Source organism: Telmatherina bonti (genome assembly GCF_933228915.1).
Source record: "Telmatherina bonti genome assembly, chromosome: 3".
In the NCBI taxonomy this organism is placed as follows: Eukaryota; Metazoa; Chordata; class Actinopteri; order Atheriniformes; family Telmatherinidae; genus Telmatherina; species Telmatherina bonti.
The window spans coordinates 9114236-9136957 of NC_136621.1; the positions used below are offsets into that span (position 1 = coordinate 9114236).

The following is a 22722-nucleotide window of genomic DNA, read 5'->3' on the forward strand; positions in this document are numbered from 1 at the left end:
TGCTAAAGTTGGTGACAGTATAAAGAAGCTGAAGAAATATAATTGGTTTGTTTAAAGAAAACCTTTAATTATTAAAATATATAAAAACACGAGACAGAAACCCACACTCTTCTTCTATAAGGACTGGAAAATAGCGATGAAAATTGTTTTCAAGTTGCCATCAACCACCAGCTGCTGCAGCACCTGATGAGGACAAAGCTCTGCGGATCTCTCCACATGGCAGCAGGATTAAAGAGGAACACACAAAGCCAGGACGCAGAAACCTCACAGATAATCATTCTTCCTGGGTTTTTTCTTTTTTATAACTCAGTTTTCAATCATAAACCGGATCAATCAAAACATGAAAGAGTGGAGAGTATTTTAACCTTCCTCTATGCCAATTAGATTTGTCATCTTTGGATTTAATAAAGTTAGCCTTTTCATTAATTATCCTATGGCGCCCTCTACTGATGAAAGTCCATCAGCTGGAGCAGGGATCCCTGATCCTGGTCCTCGGGGACCTGGATCGGAGGTCCCCGAGCTGGAGCATGTTTGATGTAAATCCACCTCTGTCAAACAGAAACATGCCGAACATTTCAGGTCAGTTATTTGTTTATTTATGACTGTGGAAAGCAAACAAAGCAGCAAGTTTTAATGTTCAATGATTCGACTGTTTAGTAAAAGCAAGCTTTAAATGTGTACTTTTTTCTGTGCACGAAAATATCTCTAATACAGCTGCCATTATATTTATAATGTATCAATAATGTGCACAAATTTACTTTTAACTGTGGTCAGATAACTGGTTTCCATATCCCATTTATTTCCCAGTAAACACTTGCAGTGACCAAACAAGTTCAATCCAGCTGCAGAACAAAGGCCTGAATTAAATTTGCCATCTGGTGGGAAAATGCTGTTCACATTATTCCAGAAAACACAGATAAGGTTTTTTGGCTACGGAGATGTCAGTTTCACAGATCCTGCTACAGAGTCGCCTTGAAAAGCACCGGTGAGACGAGATGTGGATTTCTTACTCTTCTTATTCACTGGTAGTTCAGGACTTTTATGTTCCGCTCAATGTTCCTATACGTTTCGCAGCAGCCAGTTTGGAGGTGAGATGCCAGACTGGGAGAAGTAGTTCCACCACCATGGTTTCTCCTGCCGCTCTATACCAGTAGCATCTACCTCGCTGTAGCGCTCAAACTGGTTGTACGGATCAAATCGGTCCCAGGAATCTACCGTGGGGAAGAGGTGGTCATCAATATCAGGCTCCACGGGAACCTGGATGCGGGACGGGAGTGAAGAAAAATAAAGGAAGTTACATTTCCAGTCTGAGGAAGTAGAATTACATCGACAGTAAAAATTAAATACACAAACTATTCAGTAAAAGTTCCCCGGTCCGTTCCATCATGACTAAACAAATCTAGAAGAGGTTCTTTCTTTAACAGCAGCATCTATAAATTCATTCTGATGTAAAACTTCATGGCAGGAATATGTCTTGTCTGAGCTGTTCCTGAGACCCCTCCAAGCTTCTTATTCTTTAAATTTCCACTACATAATTTGAATATTTGATGTCCTATCATTTGGAAAAATGAGTGAATGAAAACCTCTGATAGGAGCTGTAGATCTGATACTATGTCCTGTAAAGTAGGACTATGAATGCAAAGAGCCAAACCTTCTCCAAGGTGAAGTCAACTCGTCCAGCCTTGTTCATGCTGTGAGGCAGGTAAACTCTCTTACTGACTCTGGAGTAGCCCTTGGCTGTTGCTGTCAGGATGTGAGTGCCAGGGTTGAGCAACCTCCAGTAGTCTCCATCCTCAGCTGAAAGCAAGGAAAGGAAACATCAGCAACATCTCCACTATACTTTAGGAAATTCAGTAAACAGCTTCAACGCTGGTCAAGTAGATAAATTCCTTATCCTCCACTCTGACACAAGACTACACAGAAAATACGTACCCATAAATGTTATACATACCTGTAGTAACATCTTTCCTAATTCCCCTGACAGACACAGTTGCCCCTTTTATCGCATTTCCATCAGTATCCTTAACTACTCCTTTAATTCCTCTGTGGACCTGTTAAAAGAAAGCGAGGAAAATAAGGATTTCTGTCACTACAAAGACGTTTCAGCCTGAATAAACTAAATGCACCATTCATTCACTAAAGAGAAGCAACTGCTATTATTCATCTACTTTTTTTTCTACTAAAATTTCCCTTTATGTGTTATTATGTGTCCATATGTGAATCAAACCCAAAGTGCAGAGACTTACAGACTCCAGAAAACTGAGCAGAGCTTCTTTGTTTCTCTTCCATTCTGGGTAAAGCTCAGCCTCTGAGGGAAATTTGTCACAACCAAGCTCCACGGTGATCTCCAGACAGTTAGTGTGCAAATAATTGAAATCTGACATTCCTGCAGATAAGAGGAGATGCTCAGTGATGTCGAGAGGGAGACAAACAAGTGGACAAATGGTTCTCCAAGCAGTTGTTAAAATGTCTCACCACCAGCAAAACTGTACCACAGAGCCCCGTTGATGATGCCCCTGGTTCGATAAAACGAGGCCCCGCACCTGTCTGTGTCGTTGTTTGACATGGTGGCATGGGCATCGGCGTAAGTACGAGCCAGTTGCTTGAAAACCTGAGAGTTGTGAGATTATTGGTAAAGGTAGAAATTGAGAGAAAATGTTAATTGTGTTACTTTCCCACTGATAAATTTAGCTACAAACTGCTGTGTGCATGTTTGCAAAAAAGTACTGAAAGCTTGAAACTTGAGTTTTCAAATGTTAAAATCTTCTGCAAACATAATTTTGTAAATTAGCTCTGAGTGCAGAACTGGTTCCAAACTTCCAACTCCCCCTCACGTTTTCAGAGTTTTGTCCACCTAGAGCAGTTTTCAGATCTCATACAAGCTTTCAGAAGTTTTGTGCAGTGCGGTGGGACAACGGTGCCATTCTTAAATGGTACAACCAAAACCATTTTCACTCTCTGAAATGTGAGGCTGCAACTCTGTAATATGCATGTTGCAGTAATGAAAAACAACAATTCTAGTAAAAAAAAAATTATGCTTGACGAGATTCAAACTTTTTTTTCAGACTTGTAAAACTCTAATATAAGTTTTTTATTTTCAAACACGGAACTCCAAGCTTTCAAGAAGTTTTATTTTAGTTTGAGATTATTGCAGCATTTTAATTCCATACAACTTCTTACCTGTTCGTCTGGAGTGGGGGAAAACATTTTCTCCTCGTGTGGATGCCGTGAGAAGTCGAAGGGGTAGGAGACCACAAGCTCCCCTCCATGGAGGCTGGCAGACTGAACAAAAGGCAAGGATCTGATCCACTTCATCACAGCATAGGTCTCTGGTGCCACCTACAGTCCAAAGATAGTTCTCTTGTTTGTTTTTTGATCCAGCTTTCAGCATACATGTTGCAGTCTTCCTACCTTCCCAAACCAGTAGGCATCTGGGATTGGGATGTGATCAATGCGATAGTGCCTGCTCCGTCGGTTACGGTAAAAGACGGACGTGAGGTCCGGAAAGTTGCGGTTCAGGTCAATGTTCTGGGCATTGGCCCGACCACTGGTCCAGCCGTTCAACAGGTGACCCTTGAACATTTAGGGTAACAGAACTAAAGGTGTTAAAATGTGTGAAACGACTAAAACAATGATGATGATGTGTGAACATTAGTTTAAGTAGTAATTCTGTGACGGAAACACTGAACAGTATTAGTCAGGATGTTACAGAAGAGCATGTTCGACTTTTTGTTAATTCTATTGTTAACACGAAGACAAGACCATGTATCCGTCATGAGAAGAAGCTAATGGAGGCAGAAGTCAGTATTTATCATCCGTAGAGGAAAGCAATGCAGATTTTTTTATACAAACAATAAAAAAAAGTTTTAGATGGTAAACCTTGTCTTATAGAATATGATGTATGCATATTGTCATACATGCTATTGAGCTAAAGTCTTGAGCGACCCCCATTATTTTGCACATTTCACTTACAAGGAGTCGGACATTACTAAAATCTTTTAAAGGACTCGAACAATAATATTCCAGGTTTTTGTTTTTTTTCATGGTCTTTCAAAGTTTTTTTTAATTAATTTCTCGTCTAGTCTGTGTCGTCTTTTACAGAGAAAAATTATTAAAAAATGTCAAAGAAAATATGGTCGACAGACAAATAGTAGTTTATTTTTCACCCATAAGATTCTTTTTAAAAGGTATTAACTAAAATGTGTGGAATCAGCACATCTTAGAAAAATGAATAAACTAAACAAGTGCAAGGCCAAAGAAGAACTAGCTGGGCAACAAAACAACAAATACCTGACACCGGGGACCCCTCAGTTGATCCATCTAATGTTCACTAAACAACTGTCAGAAATGGTCTAAGTGTGAGGGGAAAAATCTATTCTTCACGAAGGAAACAAGGAGAAAAGACTTAAGTATGACGAGAACACTTTACATTAATGGTAGAAATCATATGCTTAGGTCAAATGTAACTAATGCATTTATTAATGAAGATTTTATCATGAATTCCGGTTCCTCATCATGAACTAATGATGATCTCAATGTTGAATTGTGTGTTTACTTGATCCTTTATTGATCAGCAATTAATGAACATTAGTTCACTGTTAATTCATCAATATGTTGACATATTTGCCAGTTTAAATAGAAAAATACACACTCAAAAATAGAGGTACCAGCTTGTACCTAAAAAGGTACAAATGCTTGTCGCTGGGGGTGTACTCTTTTGAGAGACATTTTTGTACCCTTCAGTTCTGGCCTATTTTTGTACCTTATCAAGTTCAACCTCACCTTATCAAGTTATGTTTTTTTATGTTTTCACAGGATTAGGCCTGGTCCATTCCTCTTAGCAATATTATCTTATCTTTAATCTAGAAATAATCTTCAAAAACTCAAAATACTGACCAGCCATACACTTAGTCTGCAGCATCTGACCTTCATTGTCCATCCATCCATTTTCTGAACCGCTTATTCCAATTCAGGGTCGCGGGGAAGCTGGAGCCTATCCCAGCTGGCTTTGGGCGACAGGCAGGGTACACCCTGGACAGCTCGCCAGTCCATCGCAGGACCTTCATTGTCTGGTGTAGTAAATGACTGTTAAGTAGGACTACTGTCATCACTCAACTCTGCACTAGTTTGTAACATTACAGCCATTAACATTACATTTTTCAATGCTGCAGGTTCCCTTATGGTCGAAATGGTACAAATTTGTACTTTATGTCACTTTGAACCGTTTTTCGTACTCTGAAGGTGTGCTTCTGGTCTCTTAAAGACCAGTATTGTACTTTTGAGAGAACATTTCTTTAAAATGTACCTATAGGTACAGAAATGTCCTTATCTTGTACCTCTATTTTTGAGAGTGTATTTAATTCCCTGCTACTGATTTTCTTTTCATTTTATTTATGCAAGACACTCAAAGAAGTTCCTTTGTGTGAACATGGATATAAAAGTGCTTTGGGGGAATATTAATGAATGTTGATTGTAGGTTCTATTTTTTTTTTTTGTTTGTTTTGTTTTGTTGATTCTAAAGCAGCTACATATTTGATATAAAGCATTTCCATACAGACCAGTGTCATATCTTTGTTAAATGTACTGCATTAATACAGTGATTTTAAAACCCTGATAATCACTCCAAGCGCTTTTACATCTCTATGTTCACCTAAGTGAACTTCTTTAAGTGTGTCTTGCTTTAAATAAAAATAAATTTTAAAAAAAAAGTAGCAGGGGATTAAATGATATACTTGTATCTAAACCAGCAAATTTGTCAACATATTGATGAATTAACAATGAACTAATGTTCATTAATTGATTATCAATTAGAGGTCAAGTAATCAAATCAATCGACATTCAGATCATCATTAGTTCATGATCAGCAACAGGAATTCATGATGAAGTCTTCATAAATGAATGCATTAGTTCATCATGAGTTACACAGTACTTAAGTATATGATTTGTACCATTATTATAAAGTGTTACCAGTATGACAAATGAGACAACAGGACTGGAAATCTGTGACAACTGGTTTGATGGAGGAATAAATCCTCCACAGAACTGGAAACATTATGGAAGCAGTGTTGAATCTTCACTGATAAAATAAAAAAGAAAAGCCAAGATCTATTTACAACTTTGAAAAGTCGTTCAAAAAGCTTGAACGCTGTTTCTAAAGACTATCAAAAGAAGTGTTGAGAAAGCTTGTCGTGGAGGGTTCAGGCTGACTTAACGCTCATCAGAAACTGCTTTTTCTCTCTAATTATCTTATACTTCCCTTTGTGTGTACATAAGTCAATATACTGCAGCATCTAATTCCTGGTTTTTCATAGTGATATATAAATAAATGAGGGGTAGCTCAAGACTGTACATGCACAGCTATGTCAACGTTTTTCTTTTTTCATTAGAAAAATCGTGAACAAAAGGAAATGTACATTTTTACACATTAAACATAACTAAAAAATTTCTGTGATTCATGCAAATAATGTAAAAGTTAAAGCAGTTTGACTGAAATTTCATCATTTTTCAAAAATGTGAAATGTTCTACACATAATATGGACTGTCTGGAACATGGTTATGTGTAATATGCAGGTAACATAAAAAACTATCAGCTATTCATAGCTCTGACTGCCCCGAGTCTAATGATGAACGTGCACATGATCCGTCCACGTCATCATGTTCATGTTGGAGGCCTGAATTTTAGCGTTGCAACAAACACAAGCAAAGTGCATGCGGTCATCCCACTGCCAGCTGTTGTCCCAGGATCCTGCAGACACCATCCATCCATTTTATTATCTGTTTCGTCCAATTCAGGCAACCTATCCCAGCAATCACTGGGTGAGAGGCAGGGTACACCCTGGACAGGTTGCCAGTCCATTACAGGGCCAACACAAAGAGACAAACAACTATTCATGCTCACGGTCATTCCTAGAGACAATTTAGAGAAACCAATTAACCAAACATGCATATCTTTGGATGGTGGGAGAGCGGGTTAGGGTTAGGGTATGTCCCTCATTTGCTGTGAGGCCACAGTGCTAAGCACTACGCCACCGGCTGGCAGGATCAAAACAGTCATTTTTACCTTTTACAAATGTTATCATCACTGACTGGTTAATTATTTAGTCTGGGAGTGGGAGGATCTGCGTATGTAGATGGGCAAACAGACAGGCAGGAAGTGGAAGCCTGAGCACTCTGGTTTCTTAGCGTCACTTAACGTTGATCCATGCTGTTCATTAACTCCACAACCCACACTGTAAAACACACTTTGCATTAGTATTCCTTAGCAGAGTGCTCTATCTTCCACTTCCACACCAAAGCTGAGAAAATACATAAATCATCAGACAGAGAGCGGATAATGGCGGTTTGTCTTTTTTTCTGTTAACAATATTTACTTCCTGGTTGGCGAGCTCCGGGTCATTGCTATCCTCTACCTCTGAGGCAGCAAGCTCATAACCATCTGGGTTCATGGAGGCCAGAATATGGATGCGAGTGTTGTTGATGATGGTCTGAATTCTTTGGTTTCCCAGAATATATTCTGAACACAGGTACTGGGCTAGGTAGATGAGCAGCTGGCGGCCCAGCACCTCATTTCCATGCATGTTGCCCACCAACTTGATCTCTGGCTCCACTGCAGTTAAAGGACATAGACAAAGGAGATAATAGCTGCGGTGCTTTCATCTTCACTGTGGGTGACTAAAGTGTCTGCTGCAGCTGAAAACAAGGATTTTCCAATCATCAGGCTCCCTCTGAATAGGGAGCTTGATGATTAGGAGCCCCCCCCCCCCCCCCCCCCCCCCCCCCCAATAAATAAAAATAATCCATTATAAAATTTTTGTCATTTTTATTGTTTTTATTGATCTTTTTACTTGTCTTCTTGAGCATTATAGCAGCAGAATGATTATCTGGCTACTGTGTTGTTTTTTTTCCTCATTGAAATGAAGAAAAATGACAAGCAAAAAAAAAAAAGTTTTATACTTTTTTTTTTTGTTTTTAATCTACAAAAATCCGCAATATCTGAGAATTGTGAGAAACGCAATTTAAATCAAATCGGCACCCAAAAAAATCGGAATCGTATCAAATCGGGACAAAAGCTTATCGTCACAGCCCTACTAAATAATGTGTGATACATCGTTCTCTTTCCACCCCTCTCCCCTACTCACGTAGCTCATGCTGTCCTGGGTTGTTGGTGAACTCAATCACCAGCAGATCCCTGCCCTCACTGCTGCGTCCGATGCTGTAGACGTGAGAGATGTGGGAGCACTTGGCCGCTGTTCTTTTCAGTAAGCTGTACATCTGGGCATTGCTGGTGTAGGTAAACTGGATGATGGTGCTGGGCTCCTCAGGAGAGAGACTAGACAACGCAACTTCCTGCCTGGCTGGAAATGGGACAACAGAGGAAGGAGATGGGAGCACAGTATTTCTCTCAAAGATGATCTAGTTTATTCTGGCAGCACATCACTGTGACGGTTACCTTTCAGTCCCGCCAGCGGGTCAAAGCAGCCCTCCTCGGCACTGGCAAAGAAGCGGTCACAATCTAGGAAGTAAGGCCAGGCCATCTCGATGGCTTCAAAAGCATGGAAGCAGTCCTTCCTCAGTGCTTCACATGTGCTGCGGCATGGTTTGATCATCTTGTTGTCCTGGCAGGGTGAGGCCAGCACGGAGCAGCCTACGAGCCGGATCTCAGGGGAGCACTCCCCATTGAGCAGGCCATGGATGACACTCAGGAGAAGGTACTCTGCCCCTGACTCTGCATCGACACGGCTCTGATGACCAAGGATGTTCGGAAAAATGGTGCTATACAGACAGTTTATAGAAGATTTTAACAGCAGGGATTTAATGTAATCCCCACAATGAGGCGTGAATAATTTACGAAAGAGTTTCTGATTTCAAACAATCCTTAAATTAGACCCACCTTGAGTAATCCAGATCATTGCAGTAGCCCAGGCTCAACTCTGTGCAAACAGCTGTTGGGGGGCAGAAGAGCTAATAAGGTTTACTGTGTCAAAATGAAAGAACGAGAAAGAGAGAAAATACCAAAGTCACATAGCGTCACATCTTTTAGGGGATTTCAGACAACATTGCCGTCTTTTCCTCATCAATCTAAAACAGGATTTGTTCAGTTTAAGGAATCGTTTTGTTCTTTTTTTTTTTTTTTTTTTTTTTTGTGTCGCGTGTAGATTTCAGGTCAGAACAACCTGACATGGATCTTTAAATGAAAACCAGTCACTTACTTTGACATAACCTTACACTGAAACCTCTGAACAGATCAGTGCAGTACAGAATTTCTCCATAAAACTGATTGAACTGAACTACTTATCTTAGCTCTATCTGCAGCGGGGGCCTGTTGCGTCTTGTAGCAGCACTTGGTATTCCAAATACTTTGGTTTTCCAGCCCTGAGGTTACACTTTGTAAGTCCAACACAGACCAATGTAGAAAGTAAAAATGAATCAGCCACATACGCTTTTCTTCATATGGGTTGTTGCTGCATCTTCCTGTGAGAGAAACAAGCCAAACAACAAACTTACACATCAGGAAAACATCAGTGAGTCTGTTTTAACACCAGGCGGCGACATCTTCAAAAGCACCGGGACAAACCAGAGCAGGGTCTTTGTTTACACTGAGTTAGTGACCAGGTTGGAGGGGGTCTAAAAGGCAAAGTTCTTATCATTATTTAAATAAAAAATAAAAAAAAAAGGAAAGGGAAAAAAAGGAAAATCTCTAAATAAATAAAAAGTAAAGTTGTAAAGTTAAAAGACAGCGCATTAATTTAACTTCACTAAGAAAATGTATCTTCTTATAAGTAGAATGTGATTAAATATCTTCAGGTACACATAAATTAGAGTAAATTAGTTGATAGTTCTTCACAAATCTTATTTAAATTGCTCCACATAATTTCACATCGCATGGGGATAAACATTCCTGTCTGTAAACTTCTCCTTCCACCCCCACGGAGGCATGAATCCAGGCTTTGGATTGTATGAAACAGTTGTCAGAAACGAGCGACCTTACCCAAAAACTGGTCTCCTGGATGACACCTCTGCTGCGGGACACACCAGCTGCTCGTCGCCAAGAAAAGCAGCAGCAAAACGTCCAAACGCATGTTGTAGAGCCGTGAGTTGTGTGTGTGTGTGTGTGTGATGTGGCACCGTCTGTTTAAAGCTCCAACTTTTCCCCCCAGCCGTCTCCTTAAGTCCTGATAATTACTGCCCGCATCACAGACAGCTCCGTCCTTTGTCTGCTGCGCGGAGCATCCCTGAGCCGGAAAAACCCGAGGCGAGCCGGAGATTGTGGCCCCTGCACTGCTCGTATTTCACCGTGTTAAAAAGCGAGTGCGCGTGTGTGTGCGCGTGAGGAGGAAACGTGGCTTGAGTTGGAAGGAGTGGAAAGATTTACGTCTCCATTGTTTGACAGCGCGAAGCTCAGTGGAGGCAAGAATAGGTTTGTTTTTGCATCACTTGTTTGTCTGAGAAACTTCTGGAAGTTCATCTCGTCCTTTCTGCTCTTCTATCACACGCACGCTGCTAAAAGAGACTGTCACGCGCGGATTTAGTATGGTTATACACACCATGGTTCCCATTAACATGATCGGGGCCCCTAGAAGGTCGCGAGATGATACTGACGGACAGAAAGAAATAAGGAAAATTTGAATATTTTATTTTATTTTTATCTTATTTTTTATTTTATTTTATTTAGTGTTTTAGTATATTTCCATTCACCGGTGCTTTATGAAGTCCATCTTACCAGTACGGAGTCGGACGCCCTGTTTGCCTTCAAATGTTCCACAAGGTGTTGAAAACACACCTAAAAGATTTTGCTTTTATCACTCAATCTTTTTTTATTTTATTTGTTTCTAGATAAAATATACATGAAATATTGACGTGATATGATTCCACAGTTGCTGCAGATTTGTTGCCTCCACATCCATGATGAGAATCTCCCGTTCCAGCACATCCCAAAGCTGCTCTGTTGGATTGAGATGTGGTGACTGTGGAGGCCGTTGGAGTACAGTGAACTTATTTTCCTGTTCATGAAAGCGGTTGGAGATGATTTGAGCTGTGTGACGTGGTGCATTATGTTGCTGGAAGTATTCATCAGAAGATGCTACACTGTAGTCATTCATGGATGGACATGGTCAGCAGCGATACTCAGGTAGGCTGTGGTCAGTTGAAAGTCAGGAGTGTTGCAAGAAAATATCCCCGGTAACATCACAGCAGCAGCAGCAGCTGGATACAAGGCAACATGCATCGTGTCTTTTGTTTGATTGTTTGTGAATCTGCTCCTGTCTGATTGTGGAGTGTAAATGGAGATTCATCAGACCAGGCAATGTTTTGCCATCTTTTATTGTCCAGTATTGTGTGAATTCCAGCCTCAGTTTCCTGTTCCTAGCTGACAGGAGCGACACCTGGTGTGTTCTTCTGCTTCAAGGTTGGATGTGTTGTGTGTTCAGAAATGATATTCTGCATACCTGGGTTAGAAGCAGTGCTTGTTTGACTTCCTGATGCCTTTTTATGATCTCTGACAGTCTGTTTAGTCTCCTCTGACCTCTGACTTCAATAAGAGACATTGATGCAGATAAATGTTGCTCATTATTAATTTTCCCTATTTCAGACTGTTCTCTGTAAACCCTAGAGCTGTGTTTGTCAACCACTGGGCCGCAGCACAACAGTCTGCCATGAGAGGTCATCAGATGTGCCGTGAGAATTATCCAGTTTCACCTCATTTTCCTCATAAGCAGCTCTGTGTTGTTCCAAATAGGCCCAGGCCCAGGTGAAAGCTCATAAAATTCCTTTTTCTGTTTTTATCTGTGTTTATCTGTTCTATTCAAGACACTTCGAAAAGATGGACTTCATATTATTTATATAAGCTTTTTAAAAAACAAAAAAAACAAAAAAACAAAAATTTTGGTTTGTGGTGTGCCTTGTGATTTTTTTCTGTGAAAAAGTGTACCTTGCCTCAAAAAAGGTAATAAAAAAAAAAAATAAAAAAAAACAACACTGCCCTAGAGATGTTTTTGTGTGTGAAACCAGTAATTCAGTAGTTTCTGAAATGCTCAGACCATCATCCACACCACGTTCAAAGTCACTTAAATCCTCTTTTTTTCCTCCTTCAGATGCTCCGTTTGAACTGCAGCCAGTCATCTGGACCATGTGAATAAATATATTGAGTTTATGTTAAACACGTGTGTCTAAATGTGGTTCGAAAATGTATTTCATTCTTACAGTGAAAGAAATGTTACATTTAAAGAAGAAACAAAGAAATTCCCCTTTTGCATTTCTTACAACTTTGGCTCATGATGCTGCTGGGATGGTACATTTAAGTAGCAGTGGGCTTTTTTTTAATACGTTCTTCTAATGGTAAAACAACTCGGTACTTATTATCACAAGCTTTAATATTTGCTGAAACATTCCACTTCCTGACAAATTCACTGTTACATAAATACACAGAGCACAGTAATAAACATTGAGGTTTTTTCTGCAGTATTCCCTCAGCAATTACTCTGCAGTATACCTGTAGAAACGGCTGTCAAAGTGTCTGAAAAGGCTTTTTGCAAACGTCAGAGGTGAGTTAGATCTTGTTGAGTAGAAACTGTTTGTTTCTTTCACCATTTTCCCAGAGGAAAACTCTGCTGTTTCAGACTTCACTGCTGTCCCAACTTTTGTTCAAGTGACTTCCTTGAGAAGAACATTGACTTCTTTCCATCTTCTGACCTCAGAGGCTGCTTCACTTTATAAGTTGTACCTCTGACCTTCCTGCACATGAGGTGAAGAGGTTATGTTTCACACAGCAGCACATCAAGCTCAGGTTATTCTTGCGAGGCAGTTTTCATCTGTAGTATCCCACACGCTGCTCGTGCTGTGGACAGAGAGGAAACGCTGATCCTTTCTCACAATCCGGCTGATGACACTAACCAGGACCTTCCTGTACTGGTGTCGCAGAAGACAATAGACAAAAGGGTCGCTGGAGGCTTTGACATACATCAGACATTTAGTGGCTATTCCCCAGTACCGGGGGATGTGCACAGAGGGCAGCAGCTCCACCAGCCTGCAGGAAGAGGACAAAAGGAAACAAGTCATATCTGCTGGCCAAGATGTCTTTCCTTGACGGAAAGTGGTGGAAACAGGAAAAATTGTTCCTCTCTGGCAATTCCAGCAGTTTCTGTTTCCCCTGTTAGAGGGATTTTGGAGCGGAAGATTGTGGAAACTAATAGAGACTACAAAAACAAATTAGATTTTTCTTTATTTTGGGCTGTTAGACCATAATTAGTTGCACCAAATAGCCTGAATATAATCAGATGCATCTGTAAAATGTTTTAAATACAAAACGTATTTCCAGAAAAATTGACACAATGTCTTAAAAGCTATGATAGATTATGTGACATTCATGCAAAGAACACATACAAAAACAAAAAAAAAAAAAAAAAAAAGACTGGAAGTGGGCAGAAAAAAACTGGAAAGTTTCAGGTTTAGAAAACATACAAGTGTCACTTTTATAGAGGTTTTAAAGTGTTACCGGTTAGGGCGTCAAGATTGGGTATAAAAATGCAGCAAAAGTTTTCCAAATAAGGGTGTGACATAGTTTGTGACTTTTTTTTGCCAAACCTATTTAAAATCATCAGTCGGTTTAAAATATAACCTGTTTCTGAGTGCAAAACTGCTGAACAAAATATTATGAGAATATTTGATGGTTTGAAGAAAACCCCACTGCAGTAAAGAAAAGGTGGAAAACCAGCATCACTTCAATCAGAACTGCATGAGAAGCTGTCAAGTCATCACAATCAATAGGGTCACATGGAATTAGGAGCACCATGAAAACACTTTTTCACTCAGAGTCCAGGACTGTTTTCAAAAACTACAGAAGGAGAAATACATGACTCTGCAAAGATCACCAAGTTCCCCGTGTGGAATATGGATCATCGCAAAATAACAGAAAGATAATGAAGATCTGAGTAAATGTTACAGAATCTGTAGTGGTATTGGTGAGTATCAGCGTCCATAGCATCAGTATTCTGCATGAACATGCTAATAATGCAGAGCTTCATTTAAGACATTTGGAGCGAAAACTGACACAACTTTAACCATAAACCATAAAACTAACAGCAGTATCACAATAAACCTTAAATTGATGCTGATGTGGAAGTTTTTGTTTTGTTTTGGGCTTTTTGTTTTGTTTTGTTCTTCATTTTGTGTCTACTTTCACAGAAATCTGTTTCAGTGTGATGCATTGCTCTCGTGTCCAGAACATTTTGCGCAGATAGGGAATGACTGAGCAACCAGAGATCCACGATTAGATTTTTCTTCACTAGTTTCTATGCAAGGCATTTTATTATTCTAATCTTAATCACTCGATTTAAACAGTTAACCAAGTAGTTTGCAGGTTGTAAAACAACAAACACATCCTTGGAAACAATGCCAGGGCTCCTTCTGCGCAGCTCCCAACAGTCTGGCTTCGTAGACAAAGCAAGAGTGAGCGTGCTTGACTCACCTGCCGGCAGTTCAGATCTGTCTCCTATAATTAAATTTAACATAGAGCAACTATAGATTGTTTAGGAGCTGACTAAGAATGGACACAAATTATCATTTGCTTTTATAAATCTAACAAGAGGAATTTTCTGTCATGAAATGATTATATGTAAAAAAGAAAAAAAAACATAAAAAAGAAGGGAACTGAACACTTTTTAAGGTTTCTTTTGCATTTTATGTTATCAACTTTTCTGAAAATGGGATTTACAGCTTGCAAGTTGACAGGCTATTCTGTTTATTTTGAGATTGTGACTATTCTTGCATCTTGAGATTAAAAGATAGCATCCCAGAATGAACACTGAATGTTTTCAATGACTACAGAATGGTTTGTTATTTGACAGATCACCTTCTGAGGCGCAGTTTTTCTGTTTCCATCCTCATGGTGGCTGTAATATCAGAACATTACTTCTTAGACCCAGTTAACATCATAAAAACAAACAGAGCTGTATTAGAATAAATAAATAAATGAAAGCCAGAAAGAAGTGTTACCTTGTTATGACATAAGGTGAAAAGCAAAGGATGAAGGAACCAATGAAGATGCAAATCTTTTTAGCTGCTCGCTGCCTCCTCTTCTTCTGCTGAGCAAGACATCTCTCCTTAACACTAACAGGAAGACACAAGTAGTAATTAATCATGTCTGACACCAATAAATATCTCAACATTTTGTATTAGGGATCATCCATTCTGGACATCCTGGACCAGAGTCTGTTAAATTTCCATTGTTTCCCCGCTGCAACCCACCTGACTCAAACTGGGGACTTGTGCACACCACAAGCTCTTTGGGAACTGTTCATTTTGAATCAAGTGTGTTGCAAAAGCATTGAAACTCTGCAGGATACTGGCCCAAGAGGTCCTGAACTGGTGATCCCTGATTTAATGCTTGACATCAGAATAAACATCTCAGAAAGTTCAGATCTTTGAAGTAAAATATTGGCGTTTAGCTGCATCTACCTGGGGTGAATATCAACCAGCAGAAGCAGAGTCTGCACTGTGATAACGTCTATCCTCTTGCAGTGAGACCTGGCTACTCTCAAAACTTTGAGGTAGGCGAAGCAGAGGACGAGGAGGCAGAGCGCAAAGCTGCTGCCGTGGAACAGCGCCGTGAAGGCGGCATAAGCTCCCAGCTGCGGCACCCGGTCCTCCTCCAGGTGGACCGTGCACGACGCGTATGTGTGACTGTACCCTCCCCAGTCCATCATCAGCTGGGTCAGAGAAAACGTGAGAGAGTGCAGCCAGGAGTAGGCAACGATGAGAAAAGCGTCTCTGTGGCGCATCTTGCTGGAGTAGCTGAGAGGAAACATGACGGCTATCCACCTGTCCACGCTCAGCGCGGCCATGCTCAGCATGGCGTTGGAGGTGCTGAAGGTCTCTGCGAAGCTCACGGCGCGACAGAGCGCGTCCCCCAGGGGCTTCCCGCTCCTGGCCACACCGAGGAAAGTAGCTGGCATGTTGATGGCGGTGAGGAGGATGTTGGAAAAGGAGAGGTTCAGGAGGAAGATTCCCGGCACGTGGGCTCTGAGGTCGGCGCTTTGAGTGAAACAGAGCAGCACTGAGAAGTTTGTCAGAAAGGAAACAACAGCTAAGACCACAATGGAGACCTCCAGGAGGAACTCCGGGATGCTCATGTCTCTGGGCTCGCAGTCAGCAGCAGCAGCAGAGGGGAGGATGCTGTGGAGGCTTCGCCATGATCGCTGCTCCTGGCCCCCACCAGCTGTGACAGATGCCCACAGCCACATTCCCCACGCGCGTTTATCAGCGCGAGGAACCCAGAGAGCTGTCCAGTGCTGAAACGTCCCAACAAAGCTGTCCTGACATTAAAAGTCACTTTCCTGTGATGTTTATAGACATCCAGTCAGAGCACAGCTGACTGGAATCTGACTCCTCCATTAATGAGAACTGTTTAAACCCCGACATGAACAGCTGAGTGGTCTTTCTGCGTTTACTCCGCTCATGCGCACTCTTCGGCGCCTCCTCTGACTGTGGCAACATCGTGCACGTGCACGTGCTGCCGGTGGCTTCCTCATGTGACGACTCAACAAACGAGCAAGCGTTAATATGAGAGATGGGGGTGTCGTGCTGTTTGCACACAAAATGCAGTTCTATCCCAAATTGTGAGTTTTTTCTCCTTTTTTTTAATCCAAAAAATTATTTAAATAAAGATTTCTGATGAATATTTCATTTGTCTTTTAAATCATTTGTACGCATGCGTTCATTTGTGCGTGAGAAGCTCCTCACGCACACTCTGTAATCATTACCTTTTTGTATTGAGACTTAAAATACATAAAGTGCACACACATCCACACACTCAGTATCTCCATAGCAACACCAAATCTCGGGTGGTTTCATCTCCCTTTGAAGTTCATTTTACTTCCCAGTATGTCCAGTTTGGAGGTATTTGCCACATTGTATTCATTTAAACGCACTTCCCAGGAACAAAACACACCAGACAGGTTGATGAGAATCCTGAAAATAACATCAGAAGGAAGATAAAAGAAGGATTTTCTTCATTAATCTACACTTTCAATGCAGAGCACCTTTAGTTTCAGGTCCTCCAGTGTTTCTGTCACCCTGTCAAGGATGATTCCTGTTGTTAAGGTGTAATCTGAATGGTAAGCTCCTGGAAAAGGTTTCTTTTCATGATTTCTCAAACCAATTTAAAGTTTGATCAATCCAAGTGAAAATCAGATTTAATGCATAGAAAGAAAAGAAAACAAATACAAATGAATCATTCTAACTGGTGATGTTAAAAACTAAGATGTTAAAAATCATCCATCGTTTCCAGATCTGCAAGCTCGAATGTGCTGCATGCAGAGGGAGTTGGTGTGTGTGTGTGTGTATGTGTGTGTATTAGAGAGTGTTGTATGAATGCTTAAAGTTGAACTGCAATGCTTCTGTTGCCCCCCCCCCCCCCCCCCCAGATGTTTATTCCTGCTGTTCCCAATCAGTACCAGGTTCCTAGAAGACCACATTTAGAGGAAAACCTTCCCAATTTATTCCCCATTCCTCTTCTCTTTTGTCACTCTGCTAGTCTCAGGAGCTGCTGTCACTGAGCATGTTAATTTCATGACTCCACTGCTGCGGCGGCTAAAGCCTTTTGTTGCAGAGGAGAAAGAGGGAGGGAGAGAATGAGAAATCACGCCTGAGCCAGAAGGAACCCTGTAAGCGATCACATGTTTTCTTTAGGTTCCCTGAGCTGGAGAGGCTGATACGCAAGCAGGAGTTTTGATACACTTTTCCCGTTAGCGTGCAAGGGGTCCATCCCACTCACCTCCGAGTCACCACCCCTGGCTGCTAGAGTATGTAGGCTCTGCTGTTTCATTACGTAACTATTCAATTCCCATCGAGCGACAACATGATATAGAACTCTATTATCTTTTATTACTTTTCCTTTTGACTTTACTGTTCGTTTTTTAGTTGTTTTCAATCTTCAGAGCTGCAGTTAAAGTGAGTTTTTGTCTGAATGAAAGGTAAAAGTGCATGCCTATTTCAACAGACTGCACACTGACAGTAGCTCATCATTACCCAAGGCTGCTAGTGACTGAAAGAAAGGAAATGAACCCAGTTTGGCCGCTCTCACCCTGATCTGTCTGCCCAGTCTACCTTCCCACTCTGAAGAAATCAGAGCAAGGTATTTCACAGAGGTGCTGGAAGCATGCCCTTCCACTGATGTAACTGTCCAGTAATGGTCATGAAAGGAGACGATAATGTGAATAAAATTTATCCAAATGTCATGGAGGAGTGTTTGTGGAGCAAGAAAGTCTGGGTATAGAAGGTCTTGGCCTTTGCGCTGCAGTATTAAGCAAATGCTGGGGTCACAAATGTTAACTAGCACAGACACTCACATGTTCAGACACACAGGGACTCGCTCTCATCCATGCTCTCTGTCACTGTTCTCACTTCGTTGACTCTGCCCTTATTCTTGCTTTCTTTCACTCCCAGTCACATGTTTGCAGAACGAGAGCCTGACAGAGGAGTGGTAACATCTGACAAGAGTGCAACCCCTTCTGGAGACACTGACGACGAACTCACAGGCTCAGCTTAAAGCTGTGGATTTTTCACTTGTAAAATGAATTCATGTAAAACTGTCTGTTTAGGTTCTTTAGATTCTCACATCTAGTTACTTCTAATTTCTCCAAGTCATTTTGTAATGACTGACTTCAGCGCTCAGATCCCTTTTCCTCACAAAGCAGAACTTCATGACAATCAGCCACATGTTTTAGAGCAACTGGGAGCAAAACAGTTTGTTCCTTTAATAAATAAGGCTTTTGGTCAAAAAGTCACATCAGTCTTTACACAATCAGCAGGTAAGTCAAGGCAAAAGCAGGTTCTGTCATGAATTCTTTATAAATAAGAGACTGAAATAAACAAGTATTCAGACTGCTAGTTCTGGATGAATCACGTTTGGCAGCAATAGCAGCCTCCAGTCTTCTTGGAAATGATCCAAGCATGACACACCTTTCCTTTGGGAGATTCTTCCATTTTTGTTGCCAGTAACGTTCAAGCTCAAATAAACCAGATGGAAAAAACAAGTGCACAAAGGTCTTTACCAAGATGCTGTAGTGTGTTCAGGTCCAGACTCAAGCGGGGTCGCCCCAGGACTACAGGAGTTTTAGTAAGGCCACTCCTGTATATCACTGTGGTACCTGTAGGGTTGTCGTCTTCAAAGTTGTTAAATAAATACATGTGTTAAAGGTTTTCTGTTTAGTTATGATGGATTAAAGTGAAGAAAGTCTCAAAACAAAGATGTGAGATGCTATTTTAACCTATTTTATTTTACGTTTGTTTGGATTTTCTTTTTATTTAAGTTTTTATTTGTTTGTTTATTTCTGTATATTTGTTTTGTCATGTCAAAAAGGCAGTTCATAAGAGATTTTTCTTCTTGTTTCTCTTTATCTTCTTGTATTTGCATATTCTTCTTTGTTCCCTTGAACTTACTGCAATTTTTCTGTGAACCTTTTACAGATCTATGAACATGGTCTTTGTTTATGTACTTTTTAAAATAAATATGCATACAGTTTTTCATTTTGTTTAAATACTCTGTGTTTTTGGATTTTTGTTGATTCTTCTGCATATTTGTTGTGTGCCTTGTTGGTTCTGCCTTACTTGCCTTATTTATTTATTTATTTGTTTGTTTGTTTGTTTGTTTGTTTATTTATTTATTTATTTATTAAAGCTGTTGCTTTCTATGAGGTTGCTGTCTTGGCTCCCATTTATAACCTAAATATAGCTTCTGGGGAGTCCAAACTTTTACAAGTATACTATGTATTTATTGGTGTGTCACTGTATTTTAATGTGATTTGTAAAAATGAAATAAAAAATGAAATGAAATGAAGATTCTTTCTATGCACCTTTGTGTCTTTTTTCTTCTCTCTGGCTTTCTCCCCTTTTCTCACGCACCCATTTGTTTCCCCCTGCCAAGTCCAGCCTGTAAGAATAGCTTAGCAATAATCAGAAAAAAGGACAATATTTACTCAAGCACCAAGGGGCAGTTATGATCCGAAAAGCTTTATTTATTTATTTATTCATTTATTTATTTATTTATTCAAGCTTTATTTCAATATATTTCACAAAACAAAACAATTCAGCTGAGAACAGGTGAGCTCCAGTGGGGTCCAATCCAATTCAATCCAGCTTTATTTATAGAGCATTTTTATAACAAAATAGCTGTGCACACCATCCCAGGCTCAACAATCAATGCAAACATCATACTAAAGAGTAAAATACTATTCCATGAAAGCAATAAAATTACTTTTACACACAATAAAACAATAAAGATGAAATGAAATAAAGCATAAAAAGAAGTCAACAACTAAAGCTGTGTTAAAAGTCAGTAAAAAAAAAAAGAAAAGGGAGTCTTCAAAGTGGATTTAAAAACAGAAAGAGACTCAGCCTGTGCAACATCACAAGAGCTTCAATCTGCCTTCAAAAATAAAGACAGGGATCTGATGGATGTCAATGAGGTATTTTAGTATTCTTAAAGTCCATCATTCCATCATTCGTGATGGAATAATGGACTTCGTGATGGAATATCATCATTTGTGTTTCAGATTATTTGAACAAAATCACATTTTCTACTTTTCGATGTTTTTAGGAGAATTTGTGCCTTTTGTCAAACTATATTAACATTAAATATCCTGATAAAACTTTTACCTGACTAACATAATTTAGGATTTGTTATCAATGTTATAGTCCAAAACAGCTAATTCTGGGTTTTTTTTCTAAACAAATTACAAATTTAAGTGAATCCCTTCAGTTCATTGTAAAAGGGTTTCCCAGTTTGATTCCTTCCAACCCAACGAGTCGTTTATTGTTTATGCTTGTGTTCAACAACTTGCTTTGATTCCCAGACAAATCAGGATCATACGGTTTTCTCCTCTCTGTGTACCCAAGACAACCAGTTCCTGTGTTTTTTGGCTGGCTATCTGTTTATTTTCATTTCAGATTTGTCTTCCAGATGCCTTTTCTTCTTTTGCAAGTTATGGAAGGACTTTGTTAGATGCTGTATCTGATTTGTCCTTTTCCAACAGAGGGGTCACAGTGGGAGCGGCCAACTGTTTCCACACCACTGAACAACAGATACTGTCACACACGGGAAGATTTAAAACCAGGGGTGTATTATTATTTGGCATCCAAATCATACTGGTTGTATGAAAAATAAACTTTGATTAGATGATTTTGCTTCGTGCCAGAATGCATGGGATGGCGCAGCATGTCAACACACCACCTACAGAGAAGTCCTACGACTAAATCTGTCAGGGTGACCAAGAAATGCTTTCTTATTACATAAGACCATTTTCTAGTGGCTGTAGATTTGTGGTTTTGCAGTATGTGTACTAACTTCACCCACAGAACTGTGGGCCTATGGTTTGGTCACAGCAGGCGTTATCCTCATTAAGAGATTTATCCAGCTATATAGCTGCAACATGAGGCAATTACCCCGTTTCTTCAAGCAGTAAGCCTGGGAACACATCCAGCACACCCACACAAAATTAATCAACACATACACAGACAGTCAATTTCCAGTGTGAGAGCGCACACTCCCACCCACACAGAGGTCACAAGATGTGAAAAATGTAGCTGTATTATACAAGAGAGAGAGAAATGCTGTTATGAGGTAGAAAAGAGATGAGGACTGGATTTATTGAAAAATACAGACGGAGGAACACAAGAGTAGAATGCATGAGTCAGCCGTCTGTCAGAGGGAGGAAGCCGAAAGACAGAGGAAGGGCTCAACGGATTTAGTTATCACTTGAGCCCTGACAAAATCATTTCTGAGCTCTTTACTGTGTAACTGGATAACTGTGTGTGTGTGCATGTGTGTGTGCTCACTGGCTTCAAGAAAAGCAAAACCACCTCATCAGCCTTCATAGAGTTTGTCGAAGAGTTAACTATTGCAATTAAAAAGAAACACTATGCCATTGGTATTTTCTTGGATTTAAAAAAAAAAAAGCTTTTGATTCAGTAGATAATTAATTATTGATAAAGAAACTTCAAATATGTCCGGTTAGAGGTGTGGCCTCCTGCTGGCTTATTAGTTATCTGAATGACAGAGAACAATATGTTGAAATAAACCAAGTTCAATCAAAATGAATGAAAATAAAGCTTGGAGTTCCGCAAGGTTCAGTTTTGGGACCATTATTATTTATTTTGTTTATTAATAATGTATGTGAAGTATCTAGTTTGTTGAAGACTATTCTGTCTGCAGATGATACTAATCTTTCTTGTTGTGGATACAATTTGTAGGAGCTTTTGGAAACTGTTGGATATGAATTGAACAAATTGATGAGTTGGTTTTTATGTAAATAAATTAACCTTAAATTTAAATAAAACTAAATATATAATATTTGGGAATAGACCAATCAACATGAATAAGACACTTGTGATAGATGAAATAGAACTTGAAAGAGTCTCAGAAACAAAATTCCTTGGTGTAATGACAGATGAAAGACTAAGTTGGAATAAAGATATAAATTATATTAAGTCAAAAATATATAAAATCATTTCCATTCTTTATAAAGTTAAATATTTTTAAATCAGTCATCATTGTTTGTTTTGTATTGTTCCTTCATGTCACCATACATGATGTATTGTGTTGAAGTCTGGGGGAACACATACAGGACAACATTAAACTCTGTCTTTCTTCTTCAAAAAAAAAGCCAGAAGAATAATAACAAGTTCCATATACACAGAAGCAACAAATTCTCTTTTTATTAATTGAAAGTA

At 39.8% G+C, this 22722-nt stretch overlaps 2 protein-coding genes across 2 annotated transcripts; both read right to left on the reverse strand.

The window, feature by feature from the left end:
* Positions 1 to 561: 561 nt before the first annotated feature.
* On the reverse strand, positions 562 to 10200 carry cpz (carboxypeptidase Z). Its single transcript, XM_079265178.1, has 13 exons — positions 9989 to 10200; positions 9439 to 9471; positions 8891 to 8942; positions 8450 to 8772; positions 8139 to 8354; positions 7371 to 7606; positions 3412 to 3573; positions 3181 to 3339; positions 2476 to 2611; positions 2247 to 2386; positions 1952 to 2051; positions 1652 to 1797; positions 562 to 1257 (listed from the first exon to the last, which is right to left on the reverse strand). The coding sequence occupies exons 1-13, from the start codon at positions 10077 to 10079 to the stop codon at positions 1060 to 1062; spliced, it is 1992 nt and encodes a 663-aa protein (XP_079121304.1). The 5' UTR covers positions 10080 to 10200; the 3' UTR covers positions 562 to 1059.
* A 2577-nt stretch (positions 10201 to 12777) lies between these two features.
* On the reverse strand, positions 12778 to 16211 carry gpr78a (G protein-coupled receptor 78a; the record flags this gene model as incomplete). Its single annotated transcript, XM_079261730.1, has 3 exons — positions 15451 to 16211; positions 14989 to 15102; positions 12778 to 13021 (listed from the first exon to the last, which is right to left on the reverse strand). The coding sequence occupies exons 1-3, from the start codon at positions 16122 to 16124 to the stop codon at positions 12778 to 12780; spliced, it is 1032 nt and encodes a 343-aa protein (XP_079117856.1). The 5' UTR covers positions 16125 to 16211.
* Between the last annotated feature and the right edge of the window lie 6511 nt (positions 16212 to 22722).

Bases quoted from the DNA above. Each gene is read 5' to 3' on its own strand.
- cpz (XM_079265178.1), bottom strand. From the start codon at position 10,079: ATGCGTTTGGACGTTTTGCTGCTGCTTTTCTTGGCGACGAGCAGCTGG. The intron at 9,472-9,988 runs GTAAGGTCGCTC...TTTCTCTCACAG, and splicing joins TCCAGGAGACCAGTTTTTGG to GAAGATGCAGCAACAACCCA. The intron at 2,612-3,180 runs GTAAGAAGTTGT...CACAACTCTCAG, and splicing joins CCCCCACTCCAGACGAACAG to GTTTTCAAGCAACTGGCTCG.